Genomic DNA, 22,895 nt, shown 5'->3' with positions numbered 1-22,895 from the left:
ATGGCAACTGCACCTACCGCAACCGCAGGACTCTCCAGAGGGTGGTGCGGTCTGCCCAACGCATCGATTGGGGCAAACTACGTGCCCTCCAGGACACCTACAGCACTCGATGTCACAGGAAGGCCAAAAAGATCATCAAAGACAACAACCACCCAAGCCACTGCCTGTTCACCCCGCTATTATCCAGAAGGTGAGGTCGGTACAGGTGCCTCAAAGCTGGGACCGAGAGACTGAAAAACAGCTTCTATCTCAAGGCCATCAGACTGTTAAAAATCCATCACTAGCACATAGAAGCTGCTGCCAATATACATAGACTTGAAATCACTGGCCACTTTAATAAATAGAACACTAGTCACTTTAATATTTCTTTATATATCTTGCATTACTCATCTCATATGTATACACCGTATTCTATACTATTCTACTGTATGTTAGTCTATGCCGCTCTGACATTGCTCATCCATATATATTTATATATTCTTAATTACATTCCTTTACTTAGATTTTTGTGTATTGGGGATATGTTGTGAAATTGTCAGATATTACTTGTTAAATATTACTGTACTGTCGAAACACAAGCATTTTGCTACACCCACAATGACATCTGCTAAACAGGTGTATGTGACCAATAAAATTTGATTTGATTTGAAGATCCTTTGGCACTTATCCTAAAAAAAAGTTGTGCCCCTGGGTTACTGGCTAAATTACCAATCTGGCCCTCATGCCATTCATGGCCACCTACTCAACTCCAGCTTCCAATTGGCTCATTCATCACTTCTCCTCCCACCTGTAACTCTTCCCCAGGTCTTTGCCACCTACCAAGATAATACTTATTTTCTCAGTCAATTTACATTGGAAATAACTCTGTATTGGAAACAAATATAATATGTGGCATAGGTGAGAAAATAACTGCAACTTAATACACACACAATATGATACATTTCAATAGGATCAAAAACTGGGGAAAGTTTTAAATCGATCAATCTTGCTCTTAAACAGGTTCTAAACATATTGATTGACAATTCTTTAGCCAAACACAACTCTGTATTTGGATCCGCCTATCAAAAACGGGCACTTTGATTGGATTGAGCAAATGGCACTCAAGCCGTTCCTCCCTTCCTTTCCACAGCTCCAACCAATGAGGAAAAGTTTTCATAGGTGGAGCGAGCAACAAGTCACGCAGTTGAGTAGGGCAAGGAATAGGGGGCCGATAGTAAAAAAAATATATATTGGAAGCAATATCAACAAAAACAAAAAATACAGGGACTGTTTCATCAACCAACATTAAACCAAGGGATCCTTCCTTATCTTCGCGAAGAAAGTAATTTCTGTCGCCCTTTCAGGTATTACCACATAAAAAAAAAGAAGCTGTGATGGACGAGGTGCGGCCTATCAACGGACCAGCAGCAGCCCCTGGGCTGGCGTCAATCTTCCCCCCGGGTCTGCAGGCAATCTACGGGGAATGCAGGCGCCTCTACCCCGACCAGGCCAACCCCTTACAAGTTACAGCCATTGTCAAATACTGGTGAGGAGATCGCTAACGACGTCTTATTGTGGAGACCTTTCTTTGCAACAACGTCGGATTCCTCGAAAGCTAGCTAGGCTAACTTGGATTGCAATGTTGTTAGTTACGTTAGCTAACATAATATATGTTGAAAACGCTACGGTTAGTTAACTAGCTTGCTAGCCAGAAAGAACGTATGATTTGACGTGATTGCTCTTTATTGTTGCCGAAATTACCAGTGAGGAATGGGGCTGGAGAAATGTAACGTTAACCACTAAAAGCCTACAGAGTTTGTAAACAAACAATGGTGTGTAAATCGCCTCATATATTTTGGGTTGTGTGAAAGTTGTCCTAAGCTTATCAGACATTAAATTAAATAATCAATGGTTTTATAATTATTTTAAATGTGAGTAAATATTGCAGATCGCACTTATCAGTAGTGTGTCTCTACAGGTTAGGGGGTCCTGATCCATTGGACTACATCAGTATGTACCGTAACGTGGGCTGTGCAGCGCAGGATGTACAGGAGCACTGGCACTACATCAGCTTCGGACTCAGTGACCTGTATGGAGACAACAGAGTACATGAGTAAGTATAGTACTTCAGGTTAAAGCTCCATCAGACCAGGTTACTAAGAACACACACACATGGTTTGTGCAGCTGCTGTTAACTCATTTTCAGTCCTTTGTATCATCCTGCAGAATCAACATTGAGACACTAACACACTCTCCACTTGTATTTTTCTTGTTCCTCTGAAGCAGTTATGTCATGCCAACAGCTTTCACCCCCGTTTGTAGTGTTCTTGATTAGACTTGCCAGCGCTGAACATATTCATTTACACAACTGTCCCCAGGTCTAGAATGACCTCAGGAAAGTGGTGTAATTTAAATAAAACCAGAGAGGACGAGGCAAATTTTAGGCTACTTTGGTGAATTTGCGAGGCATATAAGATGAGATACATATTACCAAGACATATGCGTACCACGGTTCTTTCTGCCTGCCCCCTCCTCTTTCTCTCGTGCTGGCAGCATCACATTAGTGGAAACCAAGACCGTTCTCTGGGGCCTGGTTTTCGGGGACAATTTAGTTAACCTTCACCTAATTCTCCTGACCTGCCACGTTAATTATCCTACCCTGCTGCGTAAGTTCTCCTAACCTGCTACAAAAAGGCAACTCAAAACTGGGAGACCTGTCCTCAGAATAGTCTTGGTTTCCAGTAATGCAATACAGCCTCACGCTGGCCCACCTGCTTTCTCTCGCTAATGATGTGTGTTCAGTCTTCGGTCTATTGCGTTTAGAATTTCCTAGCCTATTCATTGATGATAGGCCCTGCTTTACTGAAGTTGCAAGACATTAAAAGCCAAAAAATTCTGATCAAATCAAATTTGCATAATACATAACAAAAAAATCTAAGATAGAGATATCTGTTTTTTTGCATGGGCTGTGTCTCAATCCCCAAAATTTTAGCATAAAAAAGACATGTCCCCTTTTCAGGACCCTGTCTTTCAAAGATAATTTGTAAAAATCCAAATAACTTCACAGATCTTCATTATAAAGGGTTTAAACACTGTTTCCCATGCTTTTGTGGAAGAGGGGGGGGTAACATCTCACAGCAAGAACTGGCAAATCGGGTGCAGTCCATGAGGAGGAGATGCACTGCATTACTTATTGCAGCTGCTGGCTACACCAGATACTGACTGTTACTTTTGATTTGGTCCCCTTTGTTCAGGGACACTATTCCATTTCTGTTAGGCACATGTCTGTGGAACTTGTTCAGTTTGTCTCAATTGTTGAATCTTGTTATGTTCATACAAATAGTTACACAATTGTTAAGTTTGCTGAAAATAAACGCAGTTGACAGTGAGAGGACGGCTCTTTTTTTGCCGCATTTCTAAGTTCTCATAACAAATTACCTTACAGAGAGTAGTGAGACAGACAGTTGTGAGTCAGGCTGCAATAAAGGAGGCAAAGGACATGCACAGAGAAGCATTGAAGCAGGCAGAGAGACGAGGTTAGTGGTACCCAAACTTGAGGCCCCGGAGAGACTCTTTCATCTTATCAAAAACATTAGTAACTTGTTTCTCTTCAAATGGTTATAGAATGCGATATTTTAAAGTCAACTAAGGGCCTGTTACACTTCCATGTCATTGTGTTGGGACAGCCTGTGGGACCTAACGTTTTGTGAAATATGAAGCCAATTTATATATAAAGACAATTTAATACTATTATAATGTACATTGAACAAAAATATAAATGCAACATGCAACAATTTCAAAGATTTTACTGAGTTACAGTTCCTATAACTGATATCACTCATGTATGTAGTAAATAAGTAGTGAAACAAAACACGTATGATTGAGTAGATGAATCGCCTTCTGATGGCGACTAGAAACAATTGCATAATAGGAGCTATACATATTGATGGTCCTTGAAAATAAATACTAGTGCTTGAAAAAGTCCTACAACCCTGTAAAATGCACATGACTAGAGTTGATGTGCAAGGAATCAATTATTTTGGAGTAGACTCTTAACGTAGTGGTGAACAGTTGGAAAAAATGACAGAGGAAGGCAAATACTTTGAGGAGTTAAATGACAAGGAAATGCAAACTTTGTGCGGTGGAATTGATGTACAGTAATGGTAGTACAGGTGCAATGCTTAACTATTTGGAAGAGACCCAAACCATTGCTGGCAGCAGCACAGCTGCATTGTGAATTCATGTGTAATGTTATGAATATTCTTATAGTTTAAACGCTAAGAACATTTGATCATTTGTCATATCCCTAGTGGAGATATGAAGTTAAGCTAAAGGGAAGGCTAATCCTTATTGGGTTTGTGTTGTCATGGGTTGTGTGGACTCGTGGTCAAATAACACTTGAATTAAGTGTGTGTATTCCATATGTGTATTGTCAGGTTTACAGGTCAGGAAGGCCCCAGTGGCTTTGGCTTTGAGCTGACGTTCAGGCTGAAGAGAGAGGTGGGAGAGACCGCACCCCCTACCTGGCCGGCTGAACTCATGCAGGGCCTGGCCCGCTACGTCTTCCAATCAGGTAAGAACCCAGGCTCTGTGTGTGTGTGTGGTTCTAGTGTGGAAGGGATTTAGTAATTGGAGTAAGGTTAGGAGATGGTAGTTATCTACCAATTATAAGCCAGGTGCTCGGACCGTTGTGTTACTCTCCACCACACACTGCACAGAGGGCTCCGCTACCTCCATATTGAGATTTTGCATGTGCATGTCAATATTTGTAACCTTAATTCAGTGACGTTTCGGCTAAGGAGAGCACTCCAGCTTCAAATTGGTTCTTTCAACCCCTTGCTTCTCCACCGCAACTTCTTCATGTAGCCTATAAAAGAGAATGTGTTCTCAGTCAGCTTATCTGGTAGAATAACGGCTAAATAGAAGTAATTGCCGGGGACAAGTGGCCGGGTGACCTTTAATGCAGGCAAACTTAAATCAGTTTTACCTCATTTCTAGGGGGAAAAAACTCTAGACCACCTTTACTCCACACCCAGAGATGCATACAAAGCTCTCCCCCGCCCTCCATTTGGCAAATCTGACCATAATTCTATCCTGATTCCTGCTTACAAGCAAAACTAAAGCAGGAAGTACCAGTGACTCGCTCTACAGAAGTGGTCAGATGACATGGATGCTACGCTACAGGACTGTTTTGCTAGCACAGACTGTAATATGTTCCGTTATTCATCCAACGGCATTGGAGTATACCACCTCGGTCATCGGCTTCATCAATAAGTGCATTGACGATGTCGTTCCCTCAGTACATACCCCAACTCAGACGAACCATCAAACAGGCAAAACGTCAATACAGGATTAAGATTGAATCCTACTACAACGGCTCTGACGCTCGTCGGATGTGGCAGAGCTTGAAAACTATTACGGTCTAGAAAGGGAAACCCAGCCGCGAGCTGCCCAGTGACGCGAGCCTACCAGACGAGCTAAACGCCTTTTATGCTCGCTTCGAGGCAAGCAACACTGAAGCATACATGAGAGCGCCAGCTGTTCCGGATGACTGATAACGCTCTCGGTAGCCAATATGAGCAAGACCTTAAAACAGGTCAACATTCACAAAGCTGCGGGGCCAGACGGAATACCAGAATGTGTACTCAAAGCATGGACGGACCAACTGGCAACTGTCTTCACTGAAATTTTCAGCCTCTCCCTGCTGTTCATAAACTACAGCTCAGCTTTCAACACCATAGCGGCCATGAAGCTCATCACTAAGTTAAGGTCCCTGGGACTAAACGCCTCCCTCTGCAACTGGATCCTGGACTTCCTGGCAGGCTGCCCCAGGTGGTAAGGGTAGGAAACAACACGTCTGCCACGCTGATCCTTAACACTGGGGCCCCTTCAGGGGTGTGTGCTTAGTCCCCTGCTGTACTCCTTGTTCACCCACGACTGCGTTGCCAAACACGACTCCAACACCATCATTAAGTTTGCTGACGACGAAAAAATTGTGGGCCTGATCACCGGCAGCAATGAGACAGCCTATAGGGAGGTCAGAGACCTGGTAGTGTGGTGCTAAGGCAACAACTTCTACCTCAATGTGAGCAAGGCAAAGGAGCTGATCGTGGACTACACCAAAAGGTGGGCCACACAGGCCCCCATTAACATCGACGGGGCTGTAGTGGAGCAAGATTTTCAAGTTCCTTGGTGTCCACATCACCAACAAAGTATCATGGTCCAAACACACAAAGACAGTCGTGAAGAGGGCACGACAATACCTTTTCCCCCTCAGGAGACTGAAAAGATATGGCATGGGTCCCCAGATCCTCAAAAAGTTTCACTATCGAGAGCATCCTGACCGGTTGCATCACCACCTGGTATAGCAACTGCTCGGCATCTGACCATAAGGTGCTACAGTGGGTAGTGCGTCATCTACTACTACATGTGGCTGAGGCCGCATCGCATTGAAACAACTAGCTCCTGCAAAGATGTTGGGAAATGCAAGATGTCTGGTGGCTAAAATGGCGAATATTCTCTGTTTCTTGGAATACCACCTGCAACTACACACCTATGTTTATTAGTTTCTTTCTTACGAATCGTGAGCGAAGAAAGTATCACCAAGTAAAGTTTAGTTGAAAAATTGCTTCCAGTGCATTGTACTAGATAAAGTGTAACGGTGTATGTTAGCATTCACATATCACCGTTAAGTTCCTCTGGGCTCTGGGGAAACTGAGGAAGTCTAATTTCCATTTCTCTCTCTGATGGGAGAAGTGTGTTTAAATGTTGTAATACTTGAGAAACTTCCTCTCATCTTAATAGTATTTTCTTTACAGCTGTGAAATGTTTCCCTCTTTTCTCTCAGACCTTTCTTGGTGTTTGTGTGTGTGTGTGTGCCACTTCGCTAAGTCTTTCAAATCACTTAACCATGCACAATGATTACTTTGTGGGGATTCCTCTGGCAGGATCTCTTGCTTACTCTCACTTTCTTGCTGGAAGGTGAACCTTCGCCCCAGTCTGAAGTCCTGAGCACTCTGGAGCAGGTTTTCGTCAAGGGTTCTCACTGTACTGCTCCGTTCATCTTTGCCTCGATCCCAACTGATCTCCCTGTCACTGAAAAACATCCCCACAGCATGATGCTGGCACCAACATGCTTCACCGTAGGGATGGTGTCAGGTTTCCTCTATATGTGACGCTTGGCATTCAGGCCAACGATTTCAATCTTGGTTTCCTCAAAGCAGCGAATCTTATTTCTCATGGTCTGAGTCGTTTAGGTGCCTTTTGGCAAACTCCAAGTGGGCTGTCATGTGCCTTTTACTGAGGAGTTGCTTCCATCTGGCCACTCTACCATAAAGGCCTGATTGGTGGAGTGCCGCAGAAATGGTTCTCTCATCTCCACAGATGAACTCTAGAGCTCTGTAGGAGTGACCATCAGGTTCTTGATCACCTCCCTGACCAAGGCCCTTCTCCACCGATTGCTCTGTTTGGCCGGGCGGCCAGCTCTAGGAAGAGTCTTGGTGGTTCCAAACTTCTTCCATTTAAGAATGGAGGCCACTGTGTTCTTGTGGACCTTGAATGCTGCAGAGATTTTTTTAAATACATTTTCCAGTTGTAGAAACATCTCAAGGATGATCAATGGAAACAGGATGCACCGGAGCTCAATTTCGAGTCTCATAGAAAATGGTCTGAATACTTATGTAAATAAGGTATTTCTATTTTTTTGTAAACATTTCTAAAAACCTGTTTTTGTGTCCGAGTATAACAGAACTGATTTAGCAGGTGAAAACCTGAGAAAAAAAGTTTTCTATTCAATGCCATTACAGTATCCATTGACTTAGGACTCCATTTGCAGTTCCTATGCCTTCCACTAGATGTGAACAGTCTTTAGAAATCGTTTCAGGCTTGTATTCTTATAAATGAGGGAGTAAGACCAGTCTGAACGAGTGGACCCTAACTTGACACAGAGTTTTTTCAGGTGCATGTGCATTTCTTGTTTACCTTTTATATTGATGACGTTATTGTCCGGTTGAAATATTATAGACAATTTAGGCTAAAAAACAACCTGAGGATTGAATATAAACATCGTTTGACATGTTTCTATGAATTTTACAGATATAATTTGGATTTTTTTGTCTGATTGTTTTGACTGAGTTTGAGCCTGTTGATTACTGAAGAAAACACGCTAACAAAACAGAGGTTTTGGGATATAAAGAGACTTCATCGAACAAAAGGAACATTTATTGAGTAAATTAATGTCTTCTGATTGCCACCATATGAAGATCATCAAAGGGGTTAATTTTATCTCTATTTACGGCTGTAATGTAACAATGTGACTTGTTTTAGGAAACTACGCATATGTCACGCGTCTACTTCACAGGAGAGCCATTTGAACGACAACTTTTTTATTTTATCAAAATACGTTTTTTTGGCAGATGCCTTCTGGAACGTGAAGTCCCATGTGTCTTAACTTCTTATGGCTGCCATCCCGTTAATAACAAATGTGTATGTCATCTGTAAATACAAATAAAATTGTTAAATTATGAGCCTAGTTGGTTTAGCAATGGAAAAGACAGCAACCTTCCCGCTAGCCATGATTGGCGGAGATGAGTGGGCTGGACATGCCGAGAGATGAGTTCGGATTGGTCTGCTATGTAGCACGCTTCTGTCTATAACATAAGCTGGTCGGTATGTGTAGGTAATCCTTTTTAACACAGCTTTTTTTGAAAGATATCATGTAGTACAAATGCATAAGGGTTGCTCTCCACTTTCAGGAGGACCGAGTTTTGAAATCAGTGGAATTAGAGTACGATAGCTAATTCTTGTGTTTGATTGTCGAAAAGGACGCATAGAAGGCTGTTTGAAACACTTTTCGCTCTAAGGTCAACCATGGCATCAGTGATAGAGAGGGAGGAGTGTCCATCCATATTTACGGGTAAGATAGTCTAGCTAACTACATTTTCAGATATTACACATTTCAAATTTAGTCAGAAAGTCGTTTACAAGTTTGTGTACTGTTAGCTAGCTAGCTAGCATTGCTAGCTAATATTATGTGTATGATCTGTGTAGTAATATTATTCGTATCAGAGCCATTTACACTGCTAGTTATAGCCTAATGTTAGCTAGCTAACATTGAACCTTGTTGGTTAGCTACCTGCAGATTCATGCAGGATAGTAACGTTATGAGTTGGGATCATCACATTTATTTATTTAGCCTTTCTTACATCAGCTGATATCTCCAAGTGCTGTACAGAAACCCAGCCTAAAACCCCAAACAGCAAGCAATGCAGGTGTAGAAGCACGGTGGCTAGGAAAAACTCCCTAGAAAGGCCAAAACCTAGGAAGAAACCTAGAGAGGAACCAGGCTATGAGGGGTGGCCAGTCCTCTTCTGGCTGTGCCGGGTGGAGATTATAACAGAACATGACCAAGATGTTCAAATGTTCATAAATGACCAGCATGGTCAAATAATAATAATCAAAGTAGTTGTCGAGGGTGCAACAGGTCAGCACATCAGGAGAAATGTCAGTTGGCTTTTCATAGCCTATCTCTACTGCTCCTGCTGTTTCTAGAGAGTTGAAAACAGCAGGTCTGGGACAGGTAGCACGTCTGGTGAACAGGTCAGGGTTCCATAGCCGCAGGCAGAACAGTTGAAACTGGAGCAACAGCACCGCCAGGTGGACTGGGGACAGCAAGGAGTCATCATGCCAGGTAGTCCTGAGGCATGGTCCTAGGGCTCAGGTCCTCTGAGAGAGAGCGAATTAGAGAGAGCATACTTAAATTCACACAGGACACTGGATAAGACAGGAGAAATTCTCCAGATATAACAGACTGACCCTAGCCCCCCGACAAACAAATTACTGCAGCATAAATACTGTGCTGCTGGCATGGTTCATTAGTTAGCGAGCTAGCTAAATATCTAAACAAAGGACTCCTCTATGCAAGTAACCATTTCAATAGAATGTTCATGATGTCACTGCAACTGTCGATAGATGTAGCCTGAGTGAATATACCAGCTATCTACTCCGATTTCAGAGCACTGAGCGTAGCAGAGTGCAGAATAACTTTAGAATTTATGAAAGTTCAACACCCATTGAATATGGCCATTGTCAGTAAAAGTTGGCAAACAAAGTATAATTAAATTGTTGCCAGCAGCACAGTTGCAGTCACCAACACTCTGGATAACATGAAAACAGCCAGCTCTGCTAGTGCGAGTAAAATGGTCAGAGTGAGCTGTTCTGGCAGCAGCTAGCAAGCTAGCCAACTTTAGCAAGTTAGCTTGGGTGCTTGACTACTGCTGTTAAGTCTGAACGCGCCGAGAGTGAAGCGCTCTGAATTTACGAACGGACAATCTGACAACGCTCTTAGTTTTCGAACGCCCAGAGCACACTCTGGCGCTCCAAATTAAATTTACGAACACACCCGTAGTATAAACCAGCCTTTAGTCTTGAAACCTTTGGTTGTTTAGTAAATGGCCTCACGTGTAAATACTTAGATGGGTGGGGCTAAAGCTTAAGAGGGTGTGAACGATACTCTATGGGTGTAGACAAAGAAGAGCTCTCAAGTAAGTACCAAAACATTCAAGGGCCATTTTCTGGAAAGTGGGGTTACAAGTTTATCAACTTAAAAAGCCGAATAACTTGCCCATTGTTCCTCAAATGTAGTGTATGATATACCATGTTCTAGCTCTGAGTCTCTACTTTTATCCAATGTAAAATATAAATAAAAACACCATTTTAAAATGTTGTACATAAGATCGAGCCGGTCAGTCACAAATCTGGAAAAAGTAAAGGGGTATGAATACTTTCCGAATGCACTGTATACCTACACTCCCTTTTTCCTCGCTTTTTCTCCTATCATTCTTACCATCACTCTCTTCTTTCAGTCTGGTGGTCTTTTCTCATTTGCTGTTTGACTGGTGATGAGAACTGTAACGTATTTTCCAGTATATTACAGAGTGGTCTTTCACATCCATGTCTCTCCTCTTTCCTGTAGAAAACACATTTTGCAGTGGAGACCACATATCGTGGCACAGTCCCCTGGACAACAGTGAGTCTCGTATCCAACACATGCTGCTCACTGAGGACCCCCAGATATCGCCGGTCCACACACCCTTCGGCCTGGTCAACTTCTTGCAGGTGAGCTAATCTAGCCCCAGGCTCTCCGGCCTACCCCTTCAACTCCCTCCGTTGAGTCTATAATAGCCTTCTGTGTGTGTTCTTTTTTTTTTTTGGCGTCTTAACTCTCTCTCCTTTCTGTAGATTGTGGGTGTGTGTACAGAAGAGTTGCAGGCGGCCCAACAGTGGAACGGCCAGGGAATACTGGAGCTTCTCCGAGGGGTCCATGTGTGAGTTTGAAATATCCCTGCCAGCCGACCAGTCTTATTTCACATTAACCCAGTGTGACCGAGTCGATGATTCTCTTTTCTCCTCTATGCTGTCTGTGTTCAGTGCCGGAGGACCCTGGTTGATAACTGACATGAGGAGAGGAGAGACCATGTTTGACATTGACCCGCATTTACAAGTAAGGCTTTGATTAGTTACTTTGTGTATTAATTCAAATTGTATTTTCATTCTAACAGTGCCACCTGCTGGTTCAGTCCACACAATGTGCTTGAGTGTGCGTTAATGTGTGTGTGGGCTAGTGTTAATGTTTGCGTGTGCGTTTGCTCATCCTAAGCAGGAGCGTGTGGACCAGGGTATAGAGACAGAGGGATCCAACCTGAGTGGCGTGAGCGCAAAGTGTGTGTGGGACGACCTCAGCCGGCCGTCCGAGGATGAAGAGGACAGCCGCTCCATCTGTATAGGATCTCAGCCACGAAGACTGTCAGAGAAAGGTAACACGCACACCTCTAACTTATATCCCTAGACAATTCTAATGGGCCCTCATAGATCTGACCTGGGCTGTGTTCAATAGGCACCAACATTTTTTTTATTTTTTGAAACAGGGAGGGACTATCTGGACTTGTCCAACAAGAACGGCTCATATTTGTTTTCTGTTGCAGAACTATATACATGCTTACATGCATACATACATACATTTGAAGTCGGAAGTTTACATACACCTTAGCTAAATACGTTTAAACTCAGTTTTTCACAATTCCTGACATTTAGTCCTAGTAAAAATTCCCTTTCTTAGGTCAGTTAGGATCACCACTTTATTTAAAGAATGTGAAATGTCAGAATTATTTATTTCAGCTTTTATTTCTTTCATCACATTCCCAGTGGGTCAGAGGTTTGCATACACTCAATTAGTGTTTGGTAGCATTGCCTTTAAATTGTTTAACTTGGGTCAAACGTTTTGGGGAGCCTTTCACAAGTGTCCCACAATAAGTTGGGTGAATTTTGGCCCATTCCTCCTGACAGAGCTGGTGTAACTGAGTCAGGTTTGTAGGCCTCCTTGCTCGCACACGCTTTTTCAGTTCTGCCCACAAATTTTCTATGGGATTGAGGTCTGGGCTTGGTGATGGCCACTCTAATACCTTGACTTTGTTGTCCTTAAGCTCTCTAGGGTATGTGGGACGCTAGTGTCCCATCTGGCCAACATCCAGGGAGATTGCAGAGCGCAAATTCAAATACAGAAATACTCATTAAAAAAATTCAGAAAAGATACAACTATTTTACATTAGGTTTAAAGATTAGCTTCTTGTGAATCCAATCACGGTGTCAGATTTAAAAAATACTTTATGGCAAAAGCATACCTTACAATTATTTGAGAACATAGCCCAGCAGACAAATCATTACAAACAGTAACCAGCCAAGTAGAATAGTTACACAAGTCAGAAATAGAGATAAAATGAATCACTTGCCTTTGATGATCTTCATATGGTTGCACTCAAGACATTTATTTATTCAATAAATGTTCCTTTTGTTCGATAAAGTCTCTCTTTATATCTGACAACCTCAGTTTTGTTTGCTCGTTTTCTTCAGTAATCCACAGGCTCAAACGCAGTCACAACAGGCAGACAACCAATCCAAATTGTATCCGTAAAGTTTGTAGAAACATTTCAAACAATGTTTATATTCAATCCTCAGGTTGTTTTTAGCCTAAATAATCGATAGTATTTCAACCGGACAATAACGTTGTCAATATAAAAGGTAAACAAGAAAGGCATTCTCTCGGTCGCACGCATGAAAAAGCTCTGACACGGCAGGGTCCACTCATTCAGACTGCTCTTACTCCCTCATTTTTCAGAATACAAGCCTGAAACAATTTCTAAAGACTGTTGACATCTAGTGGAAGGCATAGGATACTGTAATGGCATTGAATAGAAAACTACAACAACAAAAAATCCTACTTCCTGAATGGATTTTTCTCAGGTTTTTGCCTGCCAAATCATTTCTGTTATACTTACAGACACTATTTTAACAGTTTTGGAAACTTTAGAGTGTTTTCTATCCAAATATCAATTATATGCATATCCTCTATTCTGGGCCTGAGTAGAAGGCAGTTTAATTTGGGCACACTTTTCATCCAAAATTCCAAGTGCTGCCCCCTACCCTAGAGTAGTTAAGCCATTTTGCCAGAACTTTGGAAGTATGCTTGGGGGGTCATTGTCCATTTGGAAGACCCATTTGCGACCAAGCTTTATCTTCCTGACTGATGTCTTGAGATGTTGCTTCAATATATCCACATAATTGTCCTTCCTCATGAAGCCATCTATCTTGTGAAGTGCACCAGTCCCTCCTGCAGCAAAGCACCCCCACAACATGATGCTGCCACCCCCGTGCTTCACGGTTGGGATGGTGTTCTTAGGCTTGCAAGCCTCCCCCTTTTCCTCCAAACATAACGATGGTCATTATGGCCAAACAGTTCTATTTTTGTTTCATCAGACCAGAGGACATTTCTCCAAAAGTACGATCTTTGTCACCATGTGCAATCGCAAACTGTAGTCTGGCTTTTTTATGGCGGTTTTGGAGCAGTGGCTTCTTCCTTGCTGAGCGGCCTTTCAGGTTATGTCGATATAGGACTCGTTTTATGGTGGATATAGATACTTTTCTACCTATTTCCTCCAGCATCTTCACAAGGTCCTTTGCTGTTGTTCAGGAATTGATCTGCACTTTTCGCACGAAAGTACGTTCATCACTAGGAGATAGAACGTGTCTCCTTCCTGAGCGGTATGAATGCTGCGTGGTCCCATGGTGTTTATACTTGCGTACTATTGTTTGTACAGATGAATGTGGTATCTTCAGGCGTTTGGAAATTGCTCCCAAGGATGAACCAGATGTGTGGAGGTCTACAATTGTTTTTCTGAGGTCTTGGCTGGTTTCTTTTGATTTTCCCATGATGTCAAGCAAAGAGACACTGAGTTTGAAGGTAGGCCTTGAAATACATCTACAGGTACACCTCCAATTGACTCAAGTGATGTCAATTAGCCTATCAGAAGTTTCTAAAGCCATGACACAATTTTCTGGAATTTTCCAAGCTGTTTAAAGGCACAATTAAGTTAGTGTGTGTAGACTTCTGACCCACTGGAATTGTGACACAGTGAATTATAAGTGAAATATTCTGTCTGTTAACAAGACATTTGTGGAGTGGTTGAAAAACGAGTTTTATCGACTCCAACCTAAGTGTATGTTCCGACTTCAACTGAACATACATACATACAGTGCCAGTCAAACGTTTGGACACACCAACTCAATCAATGGTTTTTATTCAGTTTTACTATTTTCTACATTGTAGAATAATAGTGAGAAATCAAAACTATGAAATGATACATATGGAAACATGTAGTAACCATAAAAGTATTAAACATGTCAAAATATATTTGAAGTAGCCACCCTTTTCCATGACGACAGCTTTGCACATACCTATTCAGACCATTTGCTATTAGACTCAATTGAGCTCGGGTGCATCCTGTTTCTATTGATAATCCTTGACTTTTTACTATTTTGTACATTGTAGAATAAAAGTGAAGACATCAAAACTATGAAATAACACATATGTAATCATGTAACCAAAAAAGTGTTAAACAAATCAAAATATATTTTATATTTTTGATTCTTCAAAGTAGCCACCCTTTGCCTTGATGACAGCTTTGCACACTCTTGGCATTATCTCAACCAGCTTCACCTGGAATGCTTTTCCAACAGTCTTGAAGGATTTCCAACATATGCTGAGCACTTGTTGGCTGCTTTTCCTTCACTCTGGAGTCCAACTCAACCCAAACCATCTCAATTGGGTTGAGGTCAGGTGATTGTAGAGGCCAGGTCATCTGATGCAGCACTCCATCGCTCTCCTTGGTCAAATAGCCCTTACACAGCCTGGAGGTGTGATAGTCCCATTAAGCGCAAACCAGATAGGATGACATATCACTGCAGAATGCTGCGGTAGCTATGCTGGTTAAGTGTGCCTTAAATTCTAAATAAATCACTGACAGTGTCACCAGCAAAGAACCCCCACACCATCACTCCTCCATGCTTCACGGTGGGAACCACACATGCAAAGATCCACCGTTCACCTACTCTGCGTCTCACAAAGACACGGCGTTGGAACCAAAAATCTCAAATTTGCACTCATCAGACCAAAGGACAGATTTCCACCAGTCTAATGTCCATTGCTTGTGTTTCCTGGCCCAAGCAAGTCTCGTCTTTTTATTGGTGTCCTTTAGTAGTGGTTTCTTTGCAGCAAATCTATTGGTCACTACCCCGATAAGTGTAAGCAATATTGTGATTTAAGTCCTTGCGGTGTGATTTTGTGTCCTAATGTTACTCTATGTCCAAATACTAAACCAATGGGTTGTCCACTGCAGATACAGAGCAGATCAGAGAAGCCCTGAGGAAAGGACTGGAGTTCAACACCAAAGCAGCACTACCCCCTATCAACTCACAGAAACAAGGACACGACAGGCCTCAGTGAGTACATACCCACACAGTGCAGCTGCTGTTCACTCTCTTTCCCACTCGAAATGTTCATTCTCAGTCAGCATTGAGGCACACACACCCCACTCTTGTTTTTCTCTTTCCTCTCAAGCGGTGATGTCAGAGTAGACTATACACATGCATGCACCTCCCCTTAACCCAGCCAGAGACCACGCCATGAGACCCAAGTGTGTACACAGTATTGGGACATTGAACAACACGTGATAGGTGTGTGAAATTGTATGTGGTAGAATTCTCCCCCTGGTTTCTCTGTAGACAAACAATGGCCATTTGCAGCGCCAGCAGTATCACAGGTAAGAGAAAGACGAGATAAGTGCTTATGCACATGTCCAGTTCCATAGCAAACTCATTCACACACTTTATAGGGAGCTACACGCCACCATCGGACTTGTTTCCCCTGAACGTAAGGGGTCTTTTAAATCTCTTTCTGACTCCCCTTTCTCTAGAAGTCGTAAGGACAGTCTGGAGAGTGAGAGTTCGGCGGCCATCATTCCTCACGAGCTAGTTCGTACCAGACAACTGGAAAGCGTTCATCTGAAATTCAACCAGGAGTCAGGAACACTGCTGCCTCTCTGTCTCAGGTACACGCACACACTGGAGTTGGGGGTGAGCCTGGTTCTTCCCACATAAATACAGATTACATTAAAACGATACCCGGGTCATCTGAGCCCTTTGTGTGTGAAAGCGGGAGAGATAGGGAGTGGCGTGTGAGAGCGATGGAGTGAGAGAGGGAGACGGAGGGTGAGAAGAAGCAGGCTCTCCAATCCAGCAGACTTATTACATACAGTATGTATTCAGTGATGTTTAATGTGCTGGTCATCTTCTCTGCTTAGGGGTCGTTTGCTCCATGGTAGACACTTCACCTATAAGAGTATTAATGGAGACACGGCCATCACCTTTGTATCCACTGGAGTAGAGGGGGCCTTTGCTACTGAGGAACACCCGTACGCCGCACATGGACCCTGGCTACAGGTAAACACACACACTGGCTCCTGGTACACACACACTGCTTCAAGTGCATACTTGCTGCATGTACTTATGTTACCACATCTCCTCCTCAGATATTGCTGACTGAAGAGTTTGTTGAACAGATGCTTGGAGACCTATCGGAGCTCAACACTCGAGAGGAGGTGAGGGAAACACCTTTTACCATTCTTTACAGGGCTAATATAAAGAATGGAGTGGCTGCAGATCCGAGTTCTCTGGAACCCTCTTCCCGACAGCTGACGGTACAAAGCTTCTGCGCATGTGTGGGATTCTCTACTTTACGCACACTCTGCTCTACTCGTTCGGCTGCTCAGAGAACAGGCTGTGTGATGAGTTGAGAATGGTGTTCGTTTAATAAAGTTAGATCAAAGCTGAATCAATGTCGCCGATATCAATGATAGTATTCCACACAAGAGAATATAATACCATATAACATTACTGTAAGAAAAAAACACATTTTCTTTGGAGATTTATGGATTGTGCGAGTGGTTGCATTTTTCTTTAATGTGGCCAAAATTAAACTGTGCACGACTGTAGGCAAAATACAGTGCCTTCAGAAAGTATTCATACCCCTTGACTTATTCCACATTTTGTTGTTACAGCCTGGATTCAAAATGTATTACATTGATTTTATTTTTCCACCTATCTCCACACAATACCCTACAATGACACAGTGAAAACGTGTTTTTAGAAACTATAGCAAATGTATTGAAAATGAAATGTCAGTCAATACTTTGTAGAAGCACCTTTTGCAGTGATTACAGCTGTGAGTCTTTCTAGTAAGTCTCTAAGAGTTTTCCACATCTGGATTCTGCAACATTTGCCCATTTTATTATTTTCAAAATTCTTGAAGCTCTGTCAAATTGGTTGTTGATCATAGCTAGAAAGACATTTTCAGGTCTTGCCATAGATTTTCAAACAGTTTTGGTCAAAACTGTAAGTGGCCACTCAGGAATATTCACTGTCTTCTTGGTAAGCAACTCGAGTGTAGATTTGACCTTGTGTGTTAGGTTATTGTCCTGCTGAAAGGTAAATTGATCTCCTGGTGACTTGTGGAAAGCAGATTGAACAATGTTTTCCTCTATGATTTTGTCTGTGCTTAGCTCCATTTTGTTTATTTTTCATCCTGAAAAACTCCCCAGTCCTTAACATGACACAGCCACCACTATGCTTGAAAATATGGAATGTGGTACTCAGTAATGTATTGGATTTGCACCAAACATAACACTTATTGTTCAGGACAAAAGTCAATTTCTTTGCCACATTTTTTTGCAGTATTACTTTAGTGCCTTGTTGCAAACAGGATGCCTGTTTTGGAATATTTGTATTCTGTACAGGCTTCCTTCTTTTCACACTGTCAATTAGGTTAGTATTGTGGAGTAACTACAATGTTGTTGATCCATCCTCAATTTTCTCCTATCGCAGCCAATAAAATGTTTTAAAGTCACCATTGGCCTGATGGTGAAATCCCTGGGCGGTTTCCTTCCTCTCAGGCAACTGAATTAGGAAGTACGCCTTTACATTTGTAGTGACTGGGTGTAATGATATACCATCCAAAGTGTAATTAACACCATTAATTACACTTTGGTGTAATTAACACCAGCACCAAGGGATATTCATTTTTTTTACCCATCTACCAATAGGTGCCCTTTGCAAGGCATTGGAAAATGTCCTTGGTCTTTGCGGTTGAATCTGTTTGAAATTCACTGGTGGACTGAGGGACGGTAACAGTTATCTGTATGTGTGGGGTACAGAGATGAGGTAGTCATTCTAAGATCATATTAAACACTATTATTGCACACAGAGTGAGTCTATGCAACGTATTATGTGACATGTTAAGCACATTTTTACGCCTGAACTTACTTAGGCTTGCCATAACAAATGAGTTGAATAATTATTGACTCAAGACATTTACGTTTTTCATTTTTTAAATTAATTTGTGAACATTTCTGAAAACATAATTCCACTTTGACATTATGGGATATTGTGTGTAGACCAGTGACGACGACAAAATCTATTTAATCAATTTTAAATTTAGGCTGTAACACAACAAAATATTGAAACTCCAGGGTTGTGAATACTTTCTGAAGGCACTGTATGTGCTTTGATTGAAACAACACAGGTATTCTACAGTTTAACACCATCACTGTACATACATACAGTGCATTCGGAAAGTATTCAGACCCCTTGACTTTTTCCACATTTTGTTACGTTACCGCCTTCGAAAATGGCTTAATTTATACATTTTTCCTCATCAATCTACAATTAATCTACAATTAAAAAACAACCTCATTTTACATAAGTATTCAGACCATTTGCTATTAGACTCAATTGAGCTCGGGTGCATCCTGTTTCTATTGATAATCCTTGACGTTTTACTATTTTCTACATTGTAGAATAAAAGTGAAGACATCAAAACTATGAAATAGCACATATGGAATTATGTAGTTACCAAAAAAGTGTTAAATATAAAATGTATTTTGATTTGTTTTTGATTCTTCAAAGTAGCCACCCTTTGCCTTGATAGCTTTGCACACTCTTGGCATTCTCTCAACCAGCTTCACCTGGAATGCTTATCCAACAGTCTTGAAGGAGTTTCTACATATGCTGAGCACTTGTTGGCTGCTTTTCCATCACTCTGTGGTCCAACTCACACCAAACCATCTCAATTGGGTTGAGGTCAGGTGATTGTGGAGGCCAGGTCATCTGATATAGCACTCCATCAATCTCCTTGGTCAAATAGCCCTTACAAAGACATGGCGGTTGGAACCAAAAATCTAAAATTTGCACTCATCAGACCAAAGGACAGATTTCCACCTGTCTAATGTCCATTGCTTGTGTTTCTTGGCCCAAGCAACTCTCTTCTTTTTATTGGTGGCCTTTAGTAGTGGTTTCTTTGCAGCAAATTGACCATGAAGGCCTGATCCACTCAGTCTCCTCTGAACAGTTGATGTTGAGATGTGTCTGTTACTTGAACTCTGAAGCATTTATTTGGGCTGCAATTTCTGAGGCTGTTAACTCTAATGAACTAATCCACTGCAGCAGAGGTAACTCAGTGTCTTCCTTTCCTGTGGCGGTCCTCATGAGAGCCAGTTTCATCATAGCGCTTGATGGTTTTTGCACTTGACTGCACTTGAAGAAACTTTCAAAGTTCTTGAAATTTCCCAGATTGACTTAAGGAAATAAATTCCCCAAATGTAACTTTTTAACAAAGCACACCTGTTAATTGAAATGCATTCCAGGTGACTACCTCATGAAGCTGTTTGAGAGAATGCCAAGTGTGCAAAGCTGTCATCAAGGCATAGGGTGGCTACTTTGAAGAATCTCAAATATGAAATATATTTTGATTTGTTTGACACTTTTCGTGTTATTTCATAGTTTTGATGTCTTCACTATAATTCTACAGTGTACAAAATAGTAAAAATAAAGAAAAACCCTGGAATGAGTAGGTGTGTCCAAACTTTTGACTGGTACTGTATATACATTTGCAAACATGTCTAGGAACCTGTTTTTGCTATGTCATTATGGGATATTGTGATTAGATTGATGAGGGAAAATAACCTATTTAATATATTTTTGAATAAGGCTGTAACATAACTAAATGTTGAAAAGGTCAAGGTCCTGAATTCTTACCGAATGCACTATAATTCAAATCAACACTCATAAATGCATATTTCCATGAAACTGATTGAGGTCAAAAGGTTTGTATGCAGATGCTGCATGGACGTTTCACCGGTAAAACATGAAAAATTATCACTCACAGGTGACTGTGAGAAATGTGAAGGGAGGGTGACCATGAAAATGTGTGCATAAAGTATAGGTTAAGAAATGCATGCGCCGAATGTGATTAGGATCTCTGGCTCTGGGGACGGCTTCCAGGGGGGACTACCTATGGATCTGCATCCTCGGCCTATAAAGTATTACAGTTGGGAAATGACAGAAAAGTTCCTAGATTTTTCAGATATCCTGGTTTGAGGATTACAGTAATAAGCAGGCAAGGGAAAACCCCTGCAAAGTTTCCAGAATTGTAACTTTGTTTTGTGTCTGTCATTAAATGTTTTTCTCCTGTTTGATTCCTCCTTCCAGACCAAGTTACCGAAGGAATATAGCTGGCCAGAGAAGAAACTGAAGATCTCGGTCCTGCCTGACTCTGTGTTTGACAACCCTCTGCAGTGAGACTGGGATCCACTCCTCTCTTCAGAGTACTCTGGACCTCCTTACACAGTCAGTTCCCATGGATGGACCTATTCACCCAGCCTTTAAATGGGTCATGTTCATTAGGACAAATTGTAGCAAAGTGTTTTGCAGCTGAATATGAAAACATTTTTCTTTGTTTTTTTTTTTTTTGGACAAGTTCAGATAGTAGCTCTGGTAACACACATGTTTCAGATATTTATCTCTCATTTTGTGCCTACTGAGCACAACCATGCTTTTTTCCAGAAGCTCTGGTCTGCCTTGTATACCCAGGGCGAGAGAACCTGACCCAGCTACTGCAGGATGTCTATCACATCTTCCTTTGACTGTAGACTGTTACTGCCTTCTCTGATCTACCCACCTTTTTCTACTGGGTTTTTCAAACCTTTAGAAACTTCTGGAAATGTTCTGGAAACCCGTTTCTCCAAATAGCTGCCTTGTTAGATGAGACGTGGTTGCCATGCCTTGTGAATGGGTCAAATGTCTAGTTATAAAGAGACATCCACTAGACTCGATAAGTTTGTAACACTAGCAAAGATGCAGGGTCAGTTGATTTAGTTCAAACATATGTTTTTTTTTTTTTGTGGAATTTTGTTTATTTCAATGTTTTCATGAATGTCGCTAATTATAACTGGTGAGGTAAAAATAATGAAGAACTATACCAAATCTATTCATTTTTAAATGTTGATCATCTCTCCCTGCCATTATCATTCACCAGATGAGATCTTATTTTTATTTTGGCAAGGAAAGTTTGAAGACCCCTGCCGACTCTGTTAAAATCAATCAAACCACATAATCCTCTCATTCTATTGTGTGTCTGTCAAATCTTAGTTGTCCCTCTTTGCCAAGAGAGCCCAATTATTTTATCTAGTAATATTTTCTGTGTATATTGTTTCCCCTTCATTTGATTTTTAGATCAAGATTACCCTATTCTGTAACTTGCTCATGAAATGTATCTCCTAAAGCTCTACAATGACTTAACTACTATCAGTGGAAAGATTGTGTTCTGTAAGAGTTTTTATAAGGGCTAAGAGAGAGTGAAATGTGGGAGAGCGTATCAGAGAACGTCCCATGTGGCCACACAAAGTTAATCAGTGAGAAAGTTAGACCAACAGTTACTGTTGTGTGTTTTTTGTCCTTTAATTGAATCGGAGTTGATCAAACTCGCACTCATTCCTCCCATCTCTGTGTTTAGCTTTTTTAGGAGGCCAATAGAACTTGTCAAACCCTTGGTCGACTCCACGTTTCTGATCAATACTTTATTGGAAACTCATTCTTTAGTTTTGATACCAAAGCCAAAACTTGTGATACTTTGTCCTTTATCGCTGTCACAATGCGTGTCCTCAACTGTTATGTTAATGTATTGTGTTCTCGTGGATTGACTCTCGCCGCCGTTTCAGTCCACCGAGGCTTTAATGTTTAGACTCCGTGTATCGTCTAGACTCTCCACTGCCTATCGCTCCTGTGTTTTAATGTACATCGGTTTCAATCAAGGACCTCGGTCTTCATACACATACGGCATCCCAGATGTCTCTTAATGCCATGACTGCATTCCATAGCTAGGTAGTCCAGAACAGGAGCTAAGTAACTCTTCTCTTTCTACAGTGGCCTCCTGTTCGCCATATGTATTTTACTGTGTCTTTCTGGTTTTATTCCCCGGGTGAAAATGTAAAAGAGCTTTTATTAGGGCATTTTTGAAAGGTGAGTTTTGTAGTACTGTTATTTTATGAGTGAATGAATTACTTAACTGCCTGTTTCTATGTAATCACAAGTGCATTAAACAAGTGTACATTCAAAGTCAGTGTTTTTTGGTCTAATGGTCTATTGACGTACTAAAGTGTAAATAAATGAAAGACATGCTCTGGGAGCTTTGGTGA

General features: G+C 41.6%; 1 protein-coding gene across 2 annotated transcripts; it reads left to right on the top strand.

Moving 5' to 3' along the window:
* Positions 1–1,122: 1,122 nt before the first annotated feature.
* On the top strand, positions 1,123–22,819 carry LOC109889742 (suppressor of fused homolog). Of its 2 annotated transcripts, none has more exons than XM_020481405.2 (12): positions 1,123–1,525; positions 1,958–2,092; positions 4,416–4,552; positions 10,952–11,094; positions 11,218–11,303; positions 11,407–11,479; positions 11,636–11,792; positions 15,708–15,810; positions 16,284–16,418; positions 16,671–16,809; positions 16,899–16,967; positions 20,911–22,819. In XM_020481405.2, the coding sequence occupies exons 1-12, from the start codon at positions 1,374–1,376 to the stop codon at positions 20,998–21,000; spliced, it is 1,419 nt and encodes a 472-aa protein (XP_020336994.1). In that variant the 5' UTR covers positions 1,123–1,373; the 3' UTR covers positions 21,001–22,819. The 2 variants fall into 2 exon arrangements, with proteins under 2 accessions (XP_020336994.1, XP_020336995.1); XM_020481406.2 differs by having other exon boundaries at positions 1,147–1,525; positions 11,639–11,792.
* The last annotated feature ends 76 nt before the right edge of the window (positions 22,820–22,895 follow it).

Source organism: Oncorhynchus kisutch, linkage group LG4 (assembly GCF_002021735.2).
Source record: "Oncorhynchus kisutch isolate 150728-3 linkage group LG4, Okis_V2, whole genome shotgun sequence".
NCBI classification, from domain to species: domain Eukaryota; kingdom Metazoa; phylum Chordata; class Actinopteri; order Salmoniformes; family Salmonidae; genus Oncorhynchus; species Oncorhynchus kisutch.
This window is presented reverse-complemented; position numbering and strand designations above follow the sequence as displayed.